This window comes from Trypanosoma brucei, chromosome 8 (assembly GCF_000002445.2).
Source record: "Trypanosoma brucei brucei TREU927 chromosome 8, complete sequence".
Lineage (NCBI taxonomy): Eukaryota > Euglenozoa > Kinetoplastea > Trypanosomatida > Trypanosomatidae > Trypanosoma > Trypanosoma brucei.
This window is the reverse complement of record NC_007281.1, coordinates 928,892-952,482: the sequence shown is the minus strand read 5'-3', so window position 1 is coordinate 952,482 and position 23,591 is coordinate 928,892. Positions and strand designations below refer to the sequence as shown.

General features: G+C 50.7%; 10 protein-coding genes across 10 annotated transcripts, besides 5 other annotated features; all 10 read right to left on the bottom strand.

Annotated features, from left to right (window-relative positions):
- Positions 1-16,421: part of a sequence feature (sequence corresponds to BAC RPCI93-28L1) that runs on past the window's edge.
- Positions 1,189-2,133, bottom strand: Tb927.8.3190 (hypothetical protein, conserved; the record flags this gene model as incomplete). The annotated part of the gene is made up of 1 exon (XM_842057.1): positions 1,189-2,133. The coding sequence occupies one exon, from the start codon at positions 2,131-2,133 to the stop codon at positions 1,189-1,191; it is 945 nt and encodes a 314-aa protein (XP_847150.1).
- On the bottom strand, positions 2,705-6,175 carry Tb927.8.3180 (hypothetical protein, conserved; the record flags this gene model as incomplete). Its single annotated transcript, XM_842056.1, has 1 exon — positions 2,705-6,175. The coding sequence occupies one exon, from the start codon at positions 6,173-6,175 to the stop codon at positions 2,705-2,707; it is 3,471 nt and encodes a 1,156-aa protein (XP_847149.1).
- Tb927.8.3170 (hypothetical protein, conserved) lies at positions 7,157-9,547 on the bottom strand (the record flags this gene model as incomplete). Its single annotated transcript, XM_842055.1, has 1 exon — positions 7,157-9,547. The coding sequence occupies one exon, from the start codon at positions 9,545-9,547 to the stop codon at positions 7,157-7,159; it is 2,391 nt and encodes a 796-aa protein (XP_847148.1).
- Positions 10,154-10,227: a microsatellite.
- Positions 10,461-10,973, bottom strand: Tb927.8.3160 (hypothetical protein, conserved; the record flags this gene model as incomplete). Its single annotated transcript, XM_842054.1, has 1 exon — positions 10,461-10,973. One exon carries the CDS (start codon positions 10,971-10,973, stop codon positions 10,461-10,463), a length of 513 nt encoding a protein of 170 aa, XP_847147.1.
- Positions 12,398-12,497: a sequence feature (A-rich).
- Tb927.8.3150 (t-complex protein 1 gamma subunit, putative) lies at positions 13,207-14,877 on the bottom strand (the record flags this gene model as incomplete). Its single annotated transcript, XM_842053.1, has 1 exon — positions 13,207-14,877. One exon carries the CDS (start codon positions 14,875-14,877, stop codon positions 13,207-13,209), a length of 1,671 nt encoding a protein of 556 aa, XP_847146.1.
- Positions 15,303-16,223, bottom strand: Tb927.8.3140 (NAD dependent deacetylase, putative; the record flags this gene model as incomplete). The annotated part of the gene is made up of 1 exon (XM_842052.1): positions 15,303-16,223. One exon carries the CDS (start codon positions 16,221-16,223, stop codon positions 15,303-15,305), a length of 921 nt encoding a protein of 306 aa, XP_847145.1.
- Positions 16,422-23,591: part of a sequence feature (sequence corresponds to BAC RPCI93-28F14) that runs on past the window's edge.
- On the bottom strand, positions 16,622-18,046 carry Tb927.8.3130 (S-adenosyl-methyltransferase mraW-like protein, putative; the record flags this gene model as incomplete). The annotated part of the gene is made up of 1 exon (XM_842051.1): positions 16,622-18,046. The coding sequence occupies one exon, from the start codon at positions 18,044-18,046 to the stop codon at positions 16,622-16,624; it is 1,425 nt and encodes a 474-aa protein (XP_847144.1).
- On the bottom strand, positions 18,438-18,800 carry Tb927.8.3120 (hypothetical protein, conserved; the record flags this gene model as incomplete). The annotated part of the gene is made up of 1 exon (XM_842050.1): positions 18,438-18,800. One exon carries the CDS (start codon positions 18,798-18,800, stop codon positions 18,438-18,440), a length of 363 nt encoding a protein of 120 aa, XP_847143.1.
- Tb927.8.3110 (hypothetical protein, conserved) lies at positions 19,062-20,393 on the bottom strand (the record flags this gene model as incomplete). The annotated part of the gene is made up of 1 exon (XM_842049.1): positions 19,062-20,393. One exon carries the CDS (start codon positions 20,391-20,393, stop codon positions 19,062-19,064), a length of 1,332 nt encoding a protein of 443 aa, XP_847142.1.
- Positions 21,148-21,171: a microsatellite.
- Tb927.8.3100 (coronin, putative) lies at positions 21,897-23,468 on the bottom strand (the record flags this gene model as incomplete). Its single annotated transcript, XM_842048.1, has 1 exon — positions 21,897-23,468. The coding sequence occupies one exon, from the start codon at positions 23,466-23,468 to the stop codon at positions 21,897-21,899; it is 1,572 nt and encodes a 523-aa protein (XP_847141.1).

The following is a 23,591-nucleotide window of genomic DNA, read 5'->3' as shown; positions in this document are numbered from 1 at the left end:
GTTTATTGTCGGTGCGCTCTCTTTATAGTATATATATATATAAATTGTGTTCTATTCAGTAATCGTGATAACAATATGGTGCCAAGGCGTCTAACTGGTCAACTTCTGGGACCCCCACTGCGGGACACCACCTTTTCTTTAGCCTCCACCAACACCTATCTCCAACAACAACAACAACAAAACAAGTTTTTTCTCTTGAATTCAATTTTGTGGGTGCTTCCGTCCGTGTTGTCGCTGTCCATCCAATCTTTAGGTAAGGTGGGGGAGGGATAGAGTTCGTGGGCACGTGAAATGCGAGAGACGGATTTTGTCGATTTACCCCCACCCCCAAACACGTACGAGCACTCCTTCCTTTCCTCTCACCCACCTTCAGTTGGGCGTGCAGTGACCACACTCACAAAAATGTGTTTAACTGTTTGCACCTTCCCTTCCTGTTGCTATCCCCAGGGGTAAGACAAGGAATGAAATTATATTGAGGTGGGGCATGATCTGTGGAAATGGTTGGAGAACAATTGTGTGACCGGCAACATAATGAAAAGGGGGTGAAAATGCATCCATGAGTGGGAACAGTGAAAAGTGAGGGATATTGGTAACTAAAAGAGAAAAAGTGAAGTGGCATACAAGAAAAAAAGAAGGATAGAATGTAACAATAATAAAAATGGCAATAATATATGGCCTTATGTCTATGACCGCTGCCGAAGCGACTGAGGTGTAATCCGACTGTTGAAGTACACTAGTGCCTTCGGTTTCCGCCTGCGCTGCAACGTCTTGCACTGTTTATCACCTCATAACTTGAGCCCCGCCTCGCCTGGTACCACTTTCCTAATCTAAATATTCCCTCTTCCGGTGTTACGTTACTTTATAGCAGCACATTTGTCCAGTTGATCCTTTTATCATGACACTTTAACAACGGGAGCGAACAGCCGCTGTCAAAGAAGCGTTACACTACAAACACAGCAAAGTAAAAGTGTTGAAAAAGAGGTGACAGACAGGAAGCTTCACTTTCTCAGTTGCCCTTCATACCTCAACTGAATACATATGCAACCGAATCCTCACCGAAGCCCCGTCCAAATCCTCCCGAGGCACATATTCTCATTAAAGTGAAGGAGGTGATACCTAAGCGCACGCCAAAGTACATACACCGCGAAAAAAAAAAGAATGAGGTGGAAGCCGGAAGCACTTGCTACATCACTGCATCGAAAATGAAAACCCCTGCGGCCCACCACCACACCTTTCGCCATGTGGTCGAAACCCAACACTCCCTGCTGTTGCACTACGGCATTCGCCAAATGATAGTGGGGGCTGCAGCCGTAACGGCAGTTGACCTCCACTCACAACGACGGAAGTACCACCCACCATAAGGCCCTCAGGTTCAGGTTTCGCACCCGGCAGTGCACCAAACCGCGCACGCGGCACAATACCACCCCTGCTTTCGGCACGCGTTGAACCCGTACCGAAGCGGCCGAAGGCGGGCGGGGCACTGTGGGCACTCATATTCCCGACGGAAGAGGAGGCTGAGAACTGCATGGAGGAAGACAGGGAATTGGAAGCACTCCTTCTTCTGGCCGCGCGGCTGCTGTTTTCGGCGCGCTGTTTTTGTAATTCTCTAATTCGTGTGGCACTTTCCCACGAGCGATGGGGCCGCGTCAGATACTCCAGACACGCCTCTACAGGCATATCATCAAGAAAAGATGAAGCGGGCGCCGGGGGGTTCGCCTCCTCCGTTTTCTCCGTCGGAGCCACCGCTACTGTTACCTTCTTACCAGCACCAACAACAGGCCTGGGGGCCGGGGGAGCCCCCTGCTCCTTCGCCCTCTTTTCCTTATTTAACTCTGTTGCAATTGCAGGTGTGGACGTTCCTTCACTCGACTGCAATGGAAGGGGCCGAGGCCTTGGCTTCACCGTCGTGCCCGGTTTAGAGGTTAGGGCTGGCCGGGACAATGTCTTTTGAGGGGGCCGACCCCAGCGGCTGCCGCTTGTGCTCCCTGGTAAAGTCGCCGGTTTGTGCTGTAATTTAGCCCCTGAAGCAGGTCCCTGAGATCTTACGCAAAGATCCTCCGGAGGACCGACTGTCAGTTTGGTGGCCTCCTTTGCATCCACAACGTTGGATCCACTGAATGGCGGCGGAGGCATATGAAAGCTGCTTTTCACTTCGTAGAGATACCTTTTCCCTTCTTTTTCCTTTTGCCTTTCCGTCCTTCCACCAACACAGCCCTGAAGGTTGGAGGAACAACAGAACTGTAACCAAACGCACCACAGTGGGCTCGTAGGGTGAGCACTGCCCAATCCGTAGATCTGTAGATATATCCCTGAAAACAAGTGCGTACGCGACCAGCTATATACGCTCCGCAAAACGTCGCCTATTCAGGTCGAAAAAAAGGGGGAGACTACGACAGCAAAAGAGGGAAATGTTTGGATTAAGCAAACGAATATTAATATCTGGAAACGTCCGCAGTAACCACCGCACCGCACCCGAAACGAAGAGGTACGCACAACTCTCTTCTTCCCCCTTCATTTCCCTGTCACGGGACAGTCGAACTCACCATTCCAAGGGCTGGCGGCAACTTGGCGGTGCATCCACCGGAGATGGGCAAACGATTAACAGTGACAAAGAAAATAAACTCCACGCAATAATAACAATTATATATATATATATCGCGCGCTGTGTATCGCAGTTTCATTAAGCCGTTCTCCACGTCCATCCTCAAGGAATAAAGGAACCCAACTGGTGTCGCATTATCTCCATATCTATGGAATCCTCGGGACACTCACATCCCTGGACATCAAGATTCGTTGCAATTCCCACAACGCGGGCTTCAACCGCAGTGGCGGCACCCTCAAAACCCCTTGTGCGGTGCTCAGGTAGTCTTGCTGCAACGCCCAACAAGCTTTGCGGTTCCCTTTGAGCAGGATTCTCACCTTGGGGACCTTCACCCTTACAAGTGGCAAGCAGCCTCACACGCACGGTGGCGCCCTTTATTGGGAGTCCCTGCTTATTGATCAGCGGTAGCTCAAGCGAAACAAACTCTTCGGGCTTCTCAAGTGCCAACCTCCACTCTGTTCGCGCAGTTGCCCAATACTGGCCTCGATGTCTCTCAACCTTGCCCTCAGCAGATGCCATATCAATGGTAGTTGAAACCGCCGACTCGTCGAAGAAGAATAAAATGAATGGTTCGCGTGTAACCGCGAGTAGTTCTCGCAATGATCCAATGGGGAATCGTTTCCCATTGAAGCCGCCCTCCTGCAAATATTCGTATTCATATCGGGCGGTGGGAGGAGCGTGGAGGTACAAATTGCAGCCAAGGGGCTCTAACGCATAGTAGCAAGAAAGCCTAGGAACAGGGTATAGATCGTGCGGAAGCTTAAGCTTGCAAACGTCAACAACGAGAGCCTGCACAGTGTTAGGTGCGGAGGCGGCAGCAATAGCAGCGGCACGTGGGACGAGCGTAAAGGAGGAAGAACGCTCAAGTAAAGTGTTAGAGGACGACGTGCTCGATATGGGACCAGTAGCATTACTGCGATGCGGTGTTGGAACAAGTACCATTCTCCGCTCATGTCTGGGAGTAGAAACGGCGCGCACGCTCCTCACCTCCGAGCCCCCTTCTACTTGCTCACATATAGGGCTGTCCCTCTGTACAACCGCCACCAAAGGAGAAGACCGCGAAGAAGATGCGGCCAGAACTGTTGACACCGGATCTTGAACCATTTGCTGTTGTTCTTCATGTTTCGCTAAACTCCAACTCCTAGTCCCCTCTGCGGCTAGTGCACGAAATGCCTCGCTAAACGGTGTTCGGACAGTCACCGCGAACTCCACAGATGCAATGTGATGACCGAAGCCGTCACGCAGCGGAACATGGCCGCGAATGCTTGGTCGATCTGCCTCTAGTTGCTTGGGATCTGCTACAAGGGCCGATAGGCTAACGGACCCTTCCGCCACCGTTGTGTACAGCCGCTCCCCTATGCATAGCTTCCCTGTTTCATCATTATCTACCATTGTTTCACCAAGCTCCTCTTGGGAACGCACACAATGCAACTGAAGGAGGAGCTGCCGTGTCTGCAAATAGCATAGCAGCAGTGCATCCATCGCAACACAAAACGAAACACTTGTATCGAGAAAAGCGTTGAGACCGGCAACAACGGGTGTGGTCACGGTTTCGTGCAACAGGAAATCTATAGAACAGAATACCGGGGGGAACGTGTTACGCAACTCAACGCCAGCAGGGGTCTCTGTCGACAAAATTTGACCCACGAAGAGCTCAAACACCGTTTCGTTCCCCTCAACCTCACACAATGACTTCGTGGGTGATATGCTATAGCCACGTAGTGAACGAACCTGCGCCTCCAAGAACGAGACACGATCGAGTTGGGACTGCAGAAAGGTTTGTCCTGCCATTTCACGTTCTTTGAGTTCCGCAGTTGCAGTCTCCACCGCCTCTTGCCTACGCTGCAATTGACTCTCCAACGAACGCAGGCGCTCTTTCTGAAGTTCGTTTGTCACCTGAAGGCGTTGAAGTTCCGCCACCAGTGCGCTGTTTGCTTCTTGAAGCTCACGTACCTGTTCATCCAGCGGGGCACCCTGCAGTGCAGTCACGAAGTCCCTTCCATAAAGAGCTACGTTATCGTCATAGAGTTGGGGTTTCCCATCAGGGAGGGTCGGCTCTGCAGGAGAGAGTCGATGTTGCTCCGATTGCTGTTGTTGTTGCATCTGACTTCCCCTTCTAGCACCAACATTGTACCTTCCAAAAATTGAAAGCATCTGCTCGTGGGTCAAACCGTCAGTATCAGCCCGGTGTGTTGGCCACACAATGTCCAGTTTGAGGCGATGAGACCGCAGTTCATCATTGGCAACGCGCAACGCCACTGCGGCCTCATCCCTTGCACGCTTCGCTTCTTCGCACTCCTCCCTGCAGTGGATATGTGCTTGTGTACGCTGCGCAATATCCTTGTACAGTAACTGAGCGACTTCTTCCCAGTGCGCGGCGCTGCCACGAAACTCATCTAAATCCTGTTTCACTTCCGCACGCGCCATAGCAAGCGCACCTTCTGTGACAGTTACAAGGCTTTCCATAAGCCTCGCGTGCTCACGCTCGAGAGCGGTTCTATCGTTTACAACAGCGGCAAGCCGTGCCTCTGCGTCCCTGATATCGCCGGCACGCATGTTCGCTAGGTGTACCTCCTGCGTCATGGCGAGCAACCGCTTCCGTTCCTCCACAAGCTGGCTGTTGAGGCTGCGAAACTCTGCAAGGAGATTCTCATTCGTATGACGCTGTGAAGCGAGTGCGGTCTCAGCAAGAGACAATTTCGACCGCAGTCCCTGAATCGTCGTTGTTTTCTCCTGCACCTCCGCTAATAGCGTGCGCACGTCTCGGCTGAGAAGTTCGTTGCTATCGGCACCAACCACCAAACGGTTGCGCAGTTCGGTAACTTGACTCTCAAGGGAGAAGCGGATTCGCTCCTCCTCTACTGACGTTTGCTTTTGTTGCCGTTCAAGCTCAGCTGTCGCGTTCTGAGCGACACTGAGCTTTTGACACGCTATGTCTCGCTCGCGTACGAGCTGCTGTATCTGCTGCGTCGCCTCATCTAAACGTGACTGGGTGTTTTTCGATAGCACACGGCTCGCCGCCAGTTCGTGCTGAAGCGACTTAACAACCGCAACGCAATCTTCTAGCCGCTGCCGCATTTCCTCATTCGCGTGGTAGAGAGCGTTAGCAGTCACGTAATTCTGTATGCTGTTCTCCATTCCCCACACCATGGAAGGATCAGGGGGTGGGGCACCCGAGTAAATATTGGCGATCTCAGCCGCAGCCGCTGCCGCATCTTCCCTTCTCGCAGCCGACGGCACTCCAACAAACTGGACACTACGCTCCGGGTTCCGCCCGCGCGAATTCTCTGTTGACAGTCCCACAGGGTCCTCTAGCCTAGATTTGACTCCACTAGGAACCTCTCTCACGCCACCAGACTGCGCTTGTGCCACGGCAGGCGTGCTGCGGTTCGCGTCACCTGGCAAAGCCGCCGCAGCGGGAGCCGACCTTCGTCTTTGCGATACCTTCAACAACTTCATCTCTCGTTCTTGCTCATTCAGTTTACGCTGCAGCTGCCGATGCCGTTCGTCAAGGTTGTAGAAAGCATCCCGCCACTCTTCAGCACTTCTCACCGTCCCCCGGCGCCCGGACATAGCGCAGTAACTAAGAGAACAGGTAGAAAACTATGGTTGTAGTCTATTCAAACACGTGAAAACTTATACTGATACCTATATAATGTACGTATATATATCCTGTGAAAACGTTGACGCCACCCTTGGCGTTGTTTTTGCGAGGCTATACGGTTCTTTCTATTCCTCCCGCCAAAGTGTTTGCGAAATCACCCACTCGCTGTGACCCTCGAGTTCAAGCGAAGGACCCGCCGAGTTAGGACGACGGCACCAAAGGCGCTGCTGCCAGAACAGACCCCCGAGTACAAGGCGCTTCAAGGGGAGGATAATGGAGGAAATGGGTTGAGAAAAGGGGGGAGTGAAAAGACATGAAAGGTAAACCAAACGTAATTAGGAGAATGAAGAAAGTGTAAGAGGGTCGCCAATGCGCCATCCTGAGTACGATTACCCGCAGAGAAACAGCCGGAACTGACATCAAAGACTTACAAATAGCGTGTCCCAGCACCCTTTTCACGGATATAGCCGTGTTCCCCCACCCAAAAACGACCGTCTCAAAACTACATCTCCCCCAACTGAGTACGCCTGGCTGAGCATTTCTGTCGATCAATGGCGGCAAATCATTGGGATTTGTAATCTTCACGGGGGATAGCCCCTTGCGGTGCGGTCAAGCAACAGTGGACTAATCAGAGATGCGATACACAACAAGCACTATTACCTACTATAACCAAGTCAAAGAAGAGTGGGAGATACAGCGAAGAGTCGGGATGAGAATATATTTCTCACAAAATCAGCGTGAGAGGACCGCAACACAAACACCGTAATGAAGGGAAGAAGTTTCACCCGTTAAAAAGACATAGCAAAGACACGCGACGATAAAAACAGTGACTCGAATTGTACACAAACGAGTTGCCTCCAACCTTCACAACCGTTGCTTGCTCACATATGTATCTTTGTTCTTAACTGTTGCGCACGCACCGTTGCTCACCTTCCGGATCACCTTAGACGTTACAGAGTTTTGCAATACTTAGCCTTAACAGCATCGTCAATGGGTGCCTTATCTTTCCCTTTGCGCAGTAACAGAGAGAGTCGCTTTTTCGCAGGAAGCGGCCCAGCGCTCTTTTTACCATCCCCGTCTCCTTCCTTATCGTCGGTTTGGGGCTTCCCTTTCTGCTTATCCTGCGCTTTTCGCAGAAACGCATCCCACTTGCGGTAACGTTTGAACTTAAGCTTCTCCTGATGTACCTTCTCCACAGCTTCTACGCGAGTCTTTTGTTGTAATTCCGCACGCTGTAATGTATCCTGCAGGGCTCCCGGAAGAAGCTGTCGGTTCACTGTCCAGCGCGACTGTGCCTCACGGGAGGGAAGGATTTTGAAGCGGCCGTCACTGAGCTCCTGGTAGCGGCCGATACGTGGGTCACCAAAACGTCCCGTTGTCATGTTAAATTCCTCCTCGCCATTGAAAATTGCCCAAGGCGGCAGCTCTTTTGGTTCATCTTCTTGCGATTCCCCCTTTTCCCAATCTGAGGAGGTTGGCAGAAGCCGGCCGCTACTTTCGTTGTCATTATTGTGCTCTGCATCCACACCAAGCACACGCGATGAAGGAACCATATCCTCCTCAGGTGGCGTGAAGGACTTCGCTGAAGCCGCGAGCGCCGCCGCTTCAAGTAGACTGTGCTCGCGCCGCAACGTTTCCTCTGCCCGCCGCTCCTTCCTGAGAGCTTCACGGCGGATAGCTTTCAAGTGTAAGTTAATCTCCTTATTGTCCACCACCTGCAGATTGTTTGTCCGCTGCGAAATAATGCGAAAAGCTTCATAATTCTCCAGCGTCTTGTGCACACCCTCATCCTCCTGCTGGCGACGCAGAGCTGGTGTGGGGGATGCGCCGCCTTCCTCGTTAAGCTGTTGCGGAAGGAGCGTGGTAGAGTGCCACTGCACGGCTTCCAGGAGCGAGAGCGGGTGCCGCCGCTTCCATGTCAGGGAAAACTGGTACGCGTAACGTCGGAGTAAACTCTCCGGAAGCTCGTCAAGATCGCCAGTAGATGCTTTGCTGCGCACAAGCTGCAGCTCGTCTACGTTCAGCGAGAGACGTTGCAGTCGATCAATGCTACGTGACTTTTCCCCTGTAGAAGTATGACGAACTGGCTTACGCAGAATACCCCACGGTGTGTGAAGGAAATCAGGAGCAACCGATTCTTTTTCCTCTGCCGTTATCGTCTGGTCTACACCACAAGCATACGAAATTATTACGGGCTGGGAGCCACCACTGTTGGCAGCAGATGGAATTGCATCAGTACCTTCATTATTAACACTCTCGTCTGCCTTATTCTCCGCCATGATCCCGTCGCGACGAAGGGAATTCAAGTCATTTTCCAAAATGTGGGCCACCGACTGGAAGTAATGCTTGCGACGCTCCAGCATATCTCGAATGCTCTTTTCACTGACGCAGTGAAGAACACGCTTTACTAGGTCGGTTTTGTTTCCGTGCCGTAGCTGCCTCTGAGCGGAAAGAAATATGCGCAGCTCCTCTTCATGGAGTTTGTCTAGTTGCTCACACAGGGAAATTGCCGTACTACCCTGAGCTCGCTGATTTCCAAGCTTCTGCTGCTCATCCATCATCCGAGCGGTGCTCCATGCGTCTGTGGGGTTCCGTATATGCATTGTGGCGATGGGTTTCGCATCACTTTTTCCCAACCCCGCAGCATTTGATCCCCCACCAAAAGATGACGACCGATCTCCTTCACGCTCCTTGTCCCGCACAGAAATAGCCTCTTGCTCCGACGGTGGCGGTGGTGGCGCCGGTGGCAGCACACCGCTCATGTACTCCTCGAATTTCTGCACACATAATCTGTCCCTTTCCCGCTGTAGCTGCAACTCAGCCTCCGCAAGTTCCTCAGGAAACGTCTCAAGAGACTCTTCGATTTTCTGTTGTAAGTCACACCGAAGATGGTGTCGCCTCGGAGACGTTGCGTCGTGCAAAGCCACGTACGTCTCGGGAAGCGGTCGGATACCGCTCTCCAGCATGCGAGAAAACAGTTTGTACGCCTGCCACTCCAACCGAGCCCGACCCATGGTCGCAATGAGAGAAGTGTACATGAGGGCATCGGGCTCAATACCACGGCGCACCATCATATTAAGCTGGAGCAGTGCATCACGGGCTGTCTCATAAGCTTCACCGTCCGAGTTGTTGTCGCCTTCCGGTGGGGGCTCCACAAAGGGACGTTCATGCACGCAACGGTAACAGATGCTGAGCGGGTCAGACCGTTCAGCCACTGGAAGTGCAGCAGCCGTTATTCTACGGCGCCGCATGAATGAAAACGGGGCGTAATTCATGCGGACTCCAAGAAGTAACCGTGCACGTTTCTCCATTAGCGCCTTTTGCACCGCCTTATCTTGCATTCCCTAGCTGCCCTAGTCAGCCTGATCCACTCTGTGAGCAACACGGCAGCTGGAAAAAAAAATGACGAGAGAAAGGGGCATGCACAAGTTGGTCACAGACGCAGGGAAAAGACAGAATCATGCGCTATGCAGTGCGACATGAAGTAGAAATGGTTAGGAATACGTAATATGTTCACGTGAGCGGTTTCATGACCTTTTTGTGCATATTCACGCGTCCTTCTGCAACAAAGGGATGAGCTCATTGTGACCGTCACAAGCGTGTCACGTCCACCACACATCACTTTTTATTCTCCTCCAACATTCTGACCTCATGCACGTACCGAACATTGATAACTTCTTGCCAATGATGATTCCCATTTTCGTCTAAAGAAAGCAGAGAAATAAAGCACCAGGGCTGCGAAGTCTGCTTCGTCTCCAACAGGACTCCAACCACATCGCCCCAGTACGTTCTACAAGAGGGGTAGTGTGAAAAAAAAACAAATAGTAACAGTAGTGACAATGGTGGCGCGATCTCTATGAAGAAGCAACGGTTAGGAGATGAGAATTGACGGATACTCGGTAAAGTAAGTTGATCTCTGCTGGAAAATAGGGCAAGAGGACAATACTACACGCATGCGTACACACACACACACACACACACATACATATATATATATATATATATATACATATATGTGTATCTCTGGGTAGGGGTAAAAGAAATATTCTTCCCTTCCTCGTCGTGTGGTCAACGCGCCTCAGTTACATCCGTCCGCTTCTTAACCGTAACGTTCAGTCGTCTAACACTTCTTCGGCTCCCATGTTGCCGCTCCTGCCACTTGTGCGAATAGTTTCCAAAACCATCATAATCTTTTGTGAATGTGTGTGCTCCCGCCCATACACAGGGCACAACACGGAAAATGTTCTGTGCTGCCTACAACAGACCTTTCAGTGGGTTGTCTAAGTATGCCTTCCGCTGCCTGTCGCTCAGCCGCTCCCAACGGTCACACAGAAAAGACATACGTTCCCGCAACCCCATTTGTCGCACCGACGGATGTGATTTCAGTATTTCATATGCGAATGATGCAACTGGCACCTCACCTGTGATGTCCCGTCGCTGCATGCGCTCCGCTAACTCCAGTACTTTTGCCTCACTATGTTTTCCCTTATAACCAACAATGCCCATGGAAGCGTTGTCTACGGGAACAAACCCGGTGGATTCGGCAAAAGCGGATTCCCCTTTCCCTTCCTCGCCCGCCTCTGTACCCGCTCGCCGACTCCGCCGGCCTTTGCGACTACCACTGCTGGACGGTTTTATGATATCCGCACTATCCATTTCACTAAGCGATTCAACAGCAGAGGGATCCACTACACTCATTCCTTTCGCTGACCTTCCCGCCTTGCGCATAAGGCCCCCGGCGAGGGAAGTGAATGAGATGCGGAACATCCAAACGAAGAAATGACGCTTTTAAATGTGTTACCCCCAACACCCACCCTCTGAAATATATATGTGATTTCTACGGTCTTTTGTGGCCTCAAGTATTTCTATCAGTTGCGTTTATGGTGTGCTGCACCGGCTGCGTTGGTGTCCCGCGAGGCGGATGACCGGATACTTATGAGCTTCTTCAACCTCAATTTCAGTGCCCTCCCCGCCCTTTCACTCACTTCAACAACCAAACCAACGGCCAACACTGCAGCAGTCTTTAGTAGTTTGTTAGGGCTACCTGGCGTATCCTTTTTCTCTTTTCAGCGCCCTGCAGGCGATGGAGACACGCCGCAATACGCTAAGGAATATCGAACGTTAATTGTCGGGGTCCTCAGAAACACCGGCAAGTCTAACGGTCAAAAGAAGAGATCAGATAAAAGGGAAACACACACACACACTGAGACCCTCTCTCTTCCGAACCTTCCTTTTCAGCTATAAGAGTGTCTATATCAGTGAGCCCAAACTCCACGCGGGTACGTGTAGAAGAAAACAAACCAGAGACGCAACCAAAAATAACGAAGGGACCTTTTCCCTCTAAAAAATAAAAGAGAAACTACAGCAACAAAGTCGCCTTCAGTTTCACCTGCTATTACTTGATGTACCTTGCTTTTTTATACTACTTACCGGTTTGTTGGGAAGCAAGACTTTATGGAGGGAGGAGATCCACGACAGAAAAAAAAGAAGTTTGATCACGAAACAGTAACAAGTGAAAGGAAACACGAGGAAACAGGAGGTATTTTGAGACAACCACAAAAGGAAATAGGTGGGGAAACCAAAGAACGGCCAGAATCAGCGCAACACCCACATGCTCTCTTATATAAGGAAGGAGGAGGAGTGCGAAAGTTGTTTTCATTTGTATCTGCTTCTTCTCATCTGGAATTCACAAGTCCGGCCATCGTCAGCAAAGCGGTCGTGTTTTCATTCGCCCACACATTCACACAAAAACGCCCATTGGCTTCATATTGAATGTCACCCTCATCTGCAACAAAGGAGAGGGAAGAAGTGTGCAGAATTCCCGCGAGCGACGTACACAAAACTGAGGAAGGCGAGGCTACGGAATAGAACACCAAAAAAAAACATATAAAAGAGGAAAAGAAACAATAAGCGGGAGGAGGCTTCAAGTACGAAACCCCACAAAAACGAGGATTTACGGAGAAATGCGATGAACTGTAAAGAATTCAAGTGTATTCCTCCTTGCCCCCGAGTTCCACTCCTTTTTACCGCCGTCGACGTTTAAGGACGCCACATCCCTCCTCACATACACACACACAAAAAAAAAACAGTGCACAAGACCAAACTCCGACCCCCCAGTAATGCTGTGAGTATCTAATAATGCACCCATCCCAGTCTTCATTACTGTTAACAGTTACGTGTTGTATTTTGTATTGCTTTTACTTCGTTCTCTTTTCTTTTTTTTGAAGCTTCCTTTCGTTTCTTCTTTTTAGTTGCTCCTTTCTTTTCTTTTTCTTTTGTTCTGTTTTCCTTGGTTTCTTAGCATTCTTATGGTTTCTTAAAGTCACACCACAATCGGCCGTCACGGCTTTTACTTCAGACAAGCATCACTTCCGCTTGTCTTTTTTTTTTTTTTACCCCCGTCTCACTCATATATTTCTCTTTCCCTATCATTCGTTTCCACACCCTACAATCAATCATTTTTCTAACGCTAACGCTTGCTGCACCTTCACAATCCTTTGCTTGTTCAGCTCCTTTTCCCTCTTTCTTGGTTCCTTCTCATATCGAAATCTCGCCGTTACGCACTACAGACGCCGGGCACGACGGGGCAGGCACCGGAGGAGTCCATCAAATCTTTCTTATTCTTCTATCACTGCTATTGCCGCTACTTACAATTATATTTCGGTGCCGGTTACAAATAATATTTTGAATGATGGCGGTTGTGGCACAGATGAATAGAGAGAGAGAGAGCCAGGTCACATGTGGGGGAAGGAACCAAATGTGACATGGACCTCGGCGGCTCAAACATTCACTATATAGCCCACACACACGCACCTCCGGCCCCTCCCGAAAGACAATACTAAAGGTGCAGTGATGCACCGTCCCGTTAAAGAAAAAAAAAAAAGAAACGGTCCACAAATCTCACTGCCCACATGCCCACGAGCATGTATGAATTTGATATAAGGAATAGGAAAAAAGTAAGGGAGAAAGTGGGGACGCTGTAAACAACTCCACGATGAAGTTAGGCAGCTTCAGCCTCACCTTGCTCGTCATCAGCCGCTCCTTGTGCGGCTGCTGGCGCCGGCTTGTTCTCCTTCTCATGACGAAGCTTGGTTCCAGACACAACATCATCCACTCGAAGAATCATCGACGCCGCCTCGATAGCCGTCTTCAGTGCCTGCACCTTCACCGCTGCCGGCTCTACCACCCTTAAGGAACGCACGTCCACAATGTCACCTGTGGTGCCATCGACGCCCCAGTAATCACCGTCGGGCATCGCGTGGCGGGCGCGCAGTTCCGTTACAGTGCGGATTACATTCGCCCCGCAATTGCTTGTGAGAATGCGTGGGACAACCTCCAACGCCATTGCCACGGCTTGATACGCCGCCTGCTGTACCCCCGTGATACTCTTGGAACGGTTCATGAGGTATGAGGAAACGTACATTTCAAGCGCGGACGCACCGTACACTACACGTGGCTCAAGAATAATGTTGCGTGCAACACACATGGCATCGTGCAGGTTGCGCTCCATCTCATTGATCGTATCTTTGCTTGCTCCGCGCAGCACTACACTGCAGGCCTTTCCAGATGTGCAACCGGTGATGAATGTGAAGTACTCGTCCCCTATCTTCTTGATCTCCATCAACCCTGCATGGCCGATGTGGTCCTCCGTTAGCTCCGCCACGCGACTAATAATCGTGGCACCCGTGGCACGTGCAATACGATTGTTGTCAGTCTTACGCAAACGGCGAATGCACGTGATCTGCGCCTTGTGCAGGAAGTGAGCCGCGAGGTCCGAAGCACCTTTCTCAGTGATAACAACATCCGGTTTAAAGGAAATGATGGTCTGGCAGAGGCCGCGCACGTAGTCCTCCTCTTGCTTGAGCAGCAGTTCCCAGTCAGTGGCCTGTCCAACCTCGACGTTGATGGTGGTTTCCGGCTTCTTATACTCCAGAGGACAATCCAGCAGCAGAATGCGCGGCTTCTCAATGTAGCGCCGCATCTTCGGATGAATATGGTCCTTGTTGAACATCACGCCATCGAGCACAACGCTATCAGAAACAGATCCGCCTGGGATTTTCTCTATCTTGGCATAACGCTTGATGTCCACTTCCTTTTGGCCGGTCACTTTGTTCTCTACCACGACACGTAACGTGGCCTCCACAGCCATCTTACACATAAGGTCGTCCTCATGAGAATTGTACTTCGTTCCAAGGCAAGCGCGAACAACCTCTTCCAACTGCTTTATGTCGTTTGGGTCAATAGATGTGGCGATCTTCTCAATTGCGGCAAGTGCATCCGTAAGCGCAAGGGAAAATCCCTTCACTATCTTCAGTGGGTGGATGCCGCGCTCAAGAAGCGGTTTGGAAAGGCTGAGAATTTCACCTGTGAGGATAATAACAGACGTGGTCCCGTCACCCACTTCCTCATCCTGGGCGCGTGCGAGCTCCAACATGTGTTTGGCTGCCGGGTGTACGACGTCAATCTCACGAAGGATGCAATTTCCATCGTTGGTGAGAACTGTGCCACCCATTGGGTCGAGGATCATCTTCAACATAGCACACGGTCCCAGTGTGCTACTGATAAGACCAGAGACAACACGAGCTGCCTCGATGTTGTTCAACTGTGCCTTGCGGCCAGTCTGCCGCTCCATCTTCTGGTTGAGCACAATGACGGGCTGTTGCTGCTGCATCTCCCCTTTCTTTCTTCCTTTGTTATTTACTTCTTTTGTCGCTTTCGGTACGTTAAGTTCTTCAACTTCACTACTTCCTGTTGAATGTGTTCGTTCCACTCAAAAGCAAAGGGGAGACAGGGAAAGCAACGAATGGTCGTCACTGCTACAGTCACAGGCACAATGACAGCGATGGATGCAAAAACAAGAACAGAAGCAAATAGTGGTTTTTTTTTTTAATGGTGGATTCAAAAAAAGATTTCTAGGGACAAACGCTAGAGATCTCACCATCGTCCATCTGCGATCGTTGTCTCTCTCCATGGGAAGGATACAGAAAAAGAGATTTTAAACACATGCAAAAGTGAATCGTCGCCACCAACAGTGACAAAACAAGGGTGGCACCGCAGGGGCGACTCCTTCATGTCACTTGGCACCAACAACCATCTTTACTTCGTGCCGCCCAACTCGAACCCCAAGAGCTGTTTCACCACCCCACGCATTGTGGCAGCTGTGCTATTTGTGTCCACCTTCAACTCTTCCAAACCGTCAGCTCGCGTCCTTCCCGCCGTGACAATAGCAATGGGCACACCGCTCTCGCGCGCAGCGAGCACAAAGCGGAGGGCACTGAAAACTTGAAGTGACGTCCCGAGGCAGATCAGGCAGGAAGCAGCGCGAACAGCAGTATACGCCTCCCTGACACACTCCTTAGGTACGTTCTCGCCAAACAAAACAACGTGTGGTTTCAGCAAGCCACCACAATGCTCACAGCACACAAGCTGCATGGCCTGCACAACACGGTCAGGGACCTCGTAGTCGCCATCAGGTCGTACTTCACTAAATTCAGCCTCGTAATCCCTACACAGTTGGTAATTGGCCTCACACAACCGTTGCTGAAGCCGCCGCCGTGGACTCACATCACCGCACTGCATGCAGCAAACCTGGTGTATGTTCCCATGCAACTCCAACACACCAGAGTTGCTGGAGGTGTATTTGGCGTATGCTTCAACAGTTTTGCTCCCCGTACCTCCATGGGCTGCAAGGTGATGGAGACCATCCACATTTTGCGTCAGCAGCCGGTTCACAACACCGGCCCGATACAACTCATACAGACCCATATGCGTGTCATTGCAGCTTGCCCCGCTAACGGTGTTATAACCAAACATGCTTCGGGCCCAGTAGCGCTTCCGATGTTCACTGCCGCTAAGAAATACCTGCCGCGTCAGCGGCACAAAGTTCGGACGGCGATAAAGACCGTTGGGTCCTCGGTAGTCTGGCACGCCGCTCTCGGTACTGCAACCAGCACCAGTGAGGATCACGCACCGTTGCAATCCGCATTGCTTAATGAAAATAGCAAGGCGGTCAGCCATATCACTCAACTGCACTAGCTTAAACACTCTGCTGCGAGTGGGTGCCTAGCCTCCTTTCTACCGGCAACTTACAGTTCGGTGGCCGTACAAAGGAGACGCAGCGCAAGAAGGGGTTCTCACAGCAGTGAAGAATTAAGGAAGTGAAGTTCGGCATGAAACTGTTGGGATTTCCAGGCTTCAATATGGCCAACGGAGTATTCAATCGAAGGATGGGCTCGACAACTTCGCGTTAACGTAGTCAACCCCTAGCCCAAGCCGTACACAATAGGTGCGCACTACTTCCCATGCCCAACCGAACATTACGGATAAGGGGTAAAAGGAGCGAGACAAACTGCTGGCGCCATGCTCGCAAAAAATTCACTAATAGTAGAGAAAACTACAACTCATGGGCGCAACACTCATTTGTCATCCAGCCCCACGTCAACTGGGGGTGGTTTGCCATTTCGGCGAAGCGTTACCCACTCTTTCCGTTCAAAGTTCTCAAAGGTAAAGTTATTTGCAGGAAATCCATGTGTTTGACCGGCATACATACCAGTAAGCCATCGCACGGAGCTCTCACGGAACTTCTCCTCCGTAAGAGTTGTGGTATTTTTCAATGCGTACGCCGACGAGGCGGCGCGGGTAATGACCCACATCTTCGCATGGCGCGTGAAGCCGTATATTTGCACGTCATCGATCGATATATCCTCCACATAGGACAACAAAGCATGGGGGTGGTCGTCTACAGTGCCACGCACAAGCCGCTCTTCCCACGGGAGGCGGCTGAACACCACCAAACGCCCATCATCCCGAAGCATCAACAGCGCATTCTCAATGCCCTGCCTCAACTCGTACATCTCGTTGTTTATTATGCATCGCAATGAGGTGAGGAACTTCCACGACATGGGCGACTTGCGACGGCTGCCTTGGGAGCGCCAGCCCCCCTCCGGTAGCTCATCTCCAGCTTGTTCAATACAGGTAAGCACTTCACGTGAATCCACGAACGGCTTTCGCCGGGTTATCGCGCGTGACATCTTCATTGCTTGACCGTACTCCAAGAGACCGTAGGCCAATAACGAGGAAACAAGCGTATGCTGCGATACAGTATTAAGGTATTCGAGTGCACCTACTCCCATCTGCGGCCCGAAGCGCATGTCAAGGCGGTGACCGCCCTCATCATCCAGCAGAAACCCACGCTCAGGATCCTCCAACTGCGTATCTGAAACCCCGCCGTCGATCATGATAGCATCAAAAGACCGCTCACCGAACATGGCCTTCGCCTCAGACATCTTACAACAGTAAAAGCGAAGCCGATCCCCACCAAACTCCTCAACCAAATCCCTCGCCGCGTGCATTGCGTCGTGGTCGCAATCAAGTGCCACAACGCGGGTGTACGGCCCACCATTTTCAAGAACAGCACCGGCGTGGTAGCCGCTGCCGAGCGTGCAGTCCAAAACGTCATAAGACACCAGCCGCTTCTGTTTCGTCACCTGCAGAGAGAGCCCCCCTGTTACGGTTAGAGCATCACCGGATGAAGTAAGCGGAAGTTGCGCTGGGGCCGCTGTTGTTGGCAAGGAACAGGCTGCGGTTGCTGACTTTGTGCTTCTCTGCACCACTCGCCTCTTTTGCAGGGGGGGCCTCTTTACATGAAGCGCCTTGCGCACACCTGGTGTGCTGGGGTACCCCTCTTCGATGGCGCGCACCGCCAAATACTGAGCCAGTGACTTTGTCTCCAGCCAGCGTAATCCACCACAAACACCTTGAAACAGTTGCTTCATCATTAATGGAGGGTGCTCGACGCGATTCATTTCTGACCAACGATGGGGTACAACGATTCTTTTCATGTTTTTAAACAAAACCTTGGACTATGTGAGCATACAGAAGTCTTAGTGTGGATCATTGGTATGTAAACGGGGGCAAAGTCAAGCAACCCACATTATAATCATCACAGTTGTGCATGCTTATACGTGGCATTGGCACCGAACCGTGGGCCAACCTGCATCAACCTCCCACAAATGTTAAAGGCGACTTCCAGTGAAAACAGATACAAATGCAGGACACCGAGTGAACTCCGATGTCCCTGTTCCAAAATTCTTTAAATTATTGGGGTTCCTTATCCCAGGTGAAGCCGCGGTCAAAGCACTCTTCGCTAAATCGTTCCGTTTTGCGATGTTGCCGACAATGAGAAGTGCGGTCACCATCGCATTGCAGCCGCCACAAAAACTATGTCGATTATCATGATGATGATGCGATCCCACACAACGATGTTCCTACTACTACCAGTGAACACCCCACAAGAGTCCGCGGCTTCAGCGTACCCTCTCGTAGCACGAGAACGCTCACTAACACTGTGATGACAAAGGCGAGGGAGTTGGCCACAATACTGCCCACCGCCACATCAGCACTGGGAAGCCCCGCAAAGAAAAAAACGGAACCGCTGAGATTCGCTAATTGTGCGGCTAGGTACTTTGGTCGTGAAGCAAGGAAGCGAAGATCCTCCAGAAACGAGGAGGAGTCCACCGACATTCCACCGCTATACCGTTTCAGAAGTGGATTTGTGATTCCCCAAATGATCCCAGCTAGCAAAAGAAAGTACATCCCACACTATCTTCTAGATGATAAACAGTAAAAGAAAAAAACAGCAAGCAATTGACAGCAATATCTCGAAGCAAGCATCGGGGGACGAAGTTAGGTGAAGAAATAGTCAAAGTGATCGAATATACTACGGCGAAAGCGGTGTTTCTGCATCGCTCTCTTGCGGGGCAGGATAAACCGGCGGTGACAGCGGCAATGAGATGATAAACCGATGCACCATTGCATCCACAACAATACGAAATTGCCTTACAATAAAGCACGCCGCTACCGCTTGGCAAAGCGACGCTTCACCTTCTTTCCATCAAGATATCCCGGGAACTGTCCCCTTTCGCGCCGGCGGTCCACTGACAGCAGTCCCGACTTCTTCAGTGGAATACGCGTCAGTGGAATCAACTTCACGAGAGCGTTCGCAACCGCCATGCGTAAGGCGAAGGCAGCAATTTCGTTGGCGATGGAGGGCATTGCATGCCCTTCGGAAACGATATGCACATCGAAATCCCTGTAATCCAGATTTGCCTCATCAAACGGCATCAAAACCATCTCCATTAACCACGCTTTATTGTCAAGAACCAGTGAAAGTGGTTTGCCCATCACAGTGATGATGCCGTTGTGGTCTCTGTTCTCACGAAGGAGGGCGGTGAAGTGGTATTTCTCCCCATCCGCACAACCACGACCAACAGCAATTCCAGTTTCCGGGTCCACCTCCGCTTCATCAATACGTACGCCTATCTGGTGTCGGGAATCTTCACCTGCTACCTTACGGGCAAAGTCTTTAAGGACCGTGTAGAAGTGGCTGTAGCTATCCGCGCTATCAGCAAGGAGAGTGGCTTTGCTCATCAGTCGGTAGTTCTCGAACATAACACGCACATCATCTCTGTTGAACTTCCGACGACTAAACTCAAACAGTGCATGTTCTGTTTTAAACGCTCGTGTCTCCGTTAACCGACCCATCCACTCCAAGAAATTCGTGTAGTGACCCGGTGCGTTGTCAAGTCCCACCGCTTCGGCCGTGATGGTGCGACTAAGCTGCCGTGAAGCGGCGCTGACTGGCCTACTAATGCACTCTAATGTCCGCTGCACAAGTGCCTGAGCTTCGTAACAGTTTAGCTCTGGAAAAAGGGCCGCCAATACCTCGCCGATCTGTTCCGCATCGAGACCATCAACAGAAGCGTAGTATTCATCCACAGATTGAAAATACACCCCACCACTCACCCGCATCCAGGCCTCTTTCAACGACTGTGCAGTTAGATCAAGTCGCAGCTCGTCGCGCAACGACGAAAGAGTGTTATGCTCCGCCGGTACGTACTCTCCGGGGTACATTGGGTACTCGCGGAAATAAAACAAGTTACCATGTGTTGCCTGCCCGTTAGCCGCGAAGGAATTCTCTCCGACCTCCAGCGGCATCATTAGCTCCCGAATCCTCTCCTCCTCTTGGGATAGGGAAATATCCTTATCACGCCGCACGTGTGAGTTAACCCACACGAGGCGCTCGCCGTCACTCTTAGGAACACCGGGACTACCCGAGTCAGCCAACTTGCCAGCGAGTCGGAAGAGACGGGCGTGGCGCGCTGTTCTTGGCGATAAGAGCTTCTGCATGAGATAACTCTTATCGTTAAAGAAAGAAAAAAGTTAAAGATGATAGTAAAGGACGAGGTAAGTAGGAAGAGGGTTAGTAAAGCAAACAGGCAATCCAAGAAAAACTGGTACAACGCATGTGAGCAACCGTCCAGCGTAAGGAGTAGGGAAAACGCCCTTAAAAGAATGACAAATCGGAAAAAAAAAGTGGAGAAAAGAAAAGAAGTGGATCGGATAAATTGTAGGGACCAAAAGTGGAAGAGGAAGGAAAGGAGCGGACGGCACCTGGATAGCAAAAAAAAATAGTGTTTGAATATTTTCAAATAGGCACCGTCTAACCAGTACAGCACCCAACAAGGCTCTTTTCATATGAACTCTGTACCTCACAACATCATTCCCTCCTTACTTACTCCTCCCGCTATACCTCAATCTCTTTTATCTCCGTTCTTTTCCCCTCCATTTCCTAATGTATCAACCAAAGGCACTGATTCCTTCTCTCCCTTCTTCCACATCGATATTCCTCCATTCTCTCTCATGGTGTCGCTGCCGCGGTTGGCGCTATTGTTATTTGCTTCAAAATACAATCTCCCTCTCATTGTGTTTTATCCCCCTTATGTACCCTTTCCCCCACCAGTTGTTTCATACCTTTTATTCTTTTCATGTCTGCTTGTTCACTTCTATTTATTTATTTATTTTCAACTTCCCATTTCCTTCTAGCACACCTGGGAAACATAACTGTATCCACACAGCTTCCAAACGGGCATTTAACATAATGATGTATATATATATATATATATATGCAAAGCCCTCTTTATCAGTCATGTTTGGTTCCCCATTCCGTTCCTCCAGAAACCTCTCCGCCAACATTTCTCCTTCTCATTTTTCCCCGTTTGTTCTGCTTACTTTCCTCACATGTCCAACTTAATTGTGGCGCTGAGGTCAGTAATACGCTCTCTGGCGGATGCGGTTACACCTCTCGGGTGTTTATGTGTTCCTTTCTCACAAAAGGTTTTTTTTACGAAAAAAAAGGTGCTCCAAAAATCAGCCACTCCGCTACCTCCTCCCCCTCTCTCCGATGTACCTGCAAACGAGCGAATAAATAAAGATGCGCAACCAGAACGAAGGGAAAAAACATGTGGGAAAAAATGCAGTAATGGGAAGCAAAATAACAAAACAAGATAGACACGCCGCAGCAAAAGCAGCCCACACAAGTACGCACACGCACTAGTAAATGGAACGGAACGATGAGTAGTTGTGGTGCCGGTAAACAGCTATGATGTAAGTAAATTATGCTGGCCAAGAAAGGATACGAAAATTAGGGAGGAAATGACAAACACGCACCAGTCTGGATAACGTATATCCCACCACCCTTCCCACCCGGCGACCCCTCTCCGGGCTGCTCCTTCACTTTCCTATTTATCGTCAAACGACTTTCCACGACTGAGCCAACCATCACTAGAATGAGAAAAAAAGGCACACGCAATTTAAGCATGTGAAAGCAACAATAGCTGGAAGAAGACAGCATTACGCTTGACTACCAGAGGCAAGGGCCTTTATCTTTGCGATTGTCTCCATGACAAGGCTCTCCTTCTTCTGAAGGTCCTCACGACAACGCTGCACCTCCGCCTGTTGCTGCCCCAATAGCGAGGCAAGAGCTAACAACTGCGATGATGTCTGGCTGCTGATACCTTCGGAATGGGCGGGACCCCGCACAGCGTTGGGGTCCGCGTGTTTCTGCCGGGATGATGTCACCGCCTCGTCTGCGGAGGAGTCGTCATCATCCGACTCCACCTCTGAAGGGCGAGGTACTCCCCGGCGCTTAGTCTCAGCAGCTTTTGTCGCCTCAAGACTTTTACCATCAAAAACAGCCTGCATGCTCATGACAAGAGGTTCCTTGTTCACACCACTAAAGTACTCATCAGCGGTAATAGCGGGTTCATTTGCAAAGGTGGGAGGATACACGTCAGTTTGAAGCTCCTCATCTGCAGTTTTGCGTGGTAACAGCATCTGAACGTTGTACATTGACTTCTGTGTAAGGGCATAAAAGCGGGCGATCTCGCATTTGTGTGTGTCCAACATCCACTTGGGAACCATGCAAAGCCCCCGATGAATCTCCGATGAGGAGTACGAAGAACAGTTAATGAGCCGACTGTTTCTCAATTCGAAAGAGCGAATGCCGCCCTCACCGCGGCTTCCAATATAAAATAGGCTTGTGTCTTCGTCAAAAAAGGGCATAGAAACAGCACATGACTGGTCAACATCCACAGTGCTCGCTGGTGCCGCCAACTTGCGGATGTCCCATACCATTGCCTGACGCATTTGCATTGTATTTACTCCAATTGTAATGACAAGGTCGGCACGTCGTGCCCAAAGAGCACGCTGAGTTTTGGTGCTCTCACTAGCGCCGCTGGAGCAGACAATTTTTTGGCTTCTCGGATCCACAATGTTTAGTTTTTTATCCTTAGATGTGGTGCAAAGAAGCGAACCATCAAGATTCCAATCCAGCGAGCTGATCTGCTCCGCGTGGCACTTCACCACTTCTTTTGCGACACCTTTCTGGACATCCCACACGTTTACTACCATATCAGCACCCGCGGAAGCCAGCACGTTGGCGGCGCTGGGGTGGAAGCTCAGTAGACCCACCTTCTTGGAGTGGCCTTGCAGGTGAACAATGTTGTCAGAGCAGTTCTGCGTCAGACCCTCTTCGGGGATGTTCCACCCCATAATGGTCCCGTCCTCGCTCGCTGTGAATAGCTTCGACGAGTCAAATGGATTGAAGGCGACATCAATGATGTCCCCCTCCTGGCCCAAAAGTATGGGCGGGTTCGAGGCCAACTTCCCGCAATCAGTGTGGCGCAGAACAGCCGTGCTACCAAGTTGCAACCACGGTATCGCAATGAAGCGGTCGTTACAGGCGATAAGGTTGCTGCACTCCCACCGCGCTGCAGAAGGAGTCAGGTTTAGGAACTGTTGGTCCTGCCGTGCCGGTACAGCCTGTGTGTGTCGAAACCGCGATACGTCCATTGGGGTGCTCCTCAGTGGGGAAGATGCTTGTGTAGAATTACTTACGTGTGCGCGTGACTTGATCCTCACCATGAACAAGAAAAAGAAACGAACGTTGACAAGAGAGAATTAGATGGAAAACTAAATTGCATGGGGCACACCAACTGCATGCACACAAAGTGGAAGGTAAAAGCAAGCGCGATTCAACATCCTACA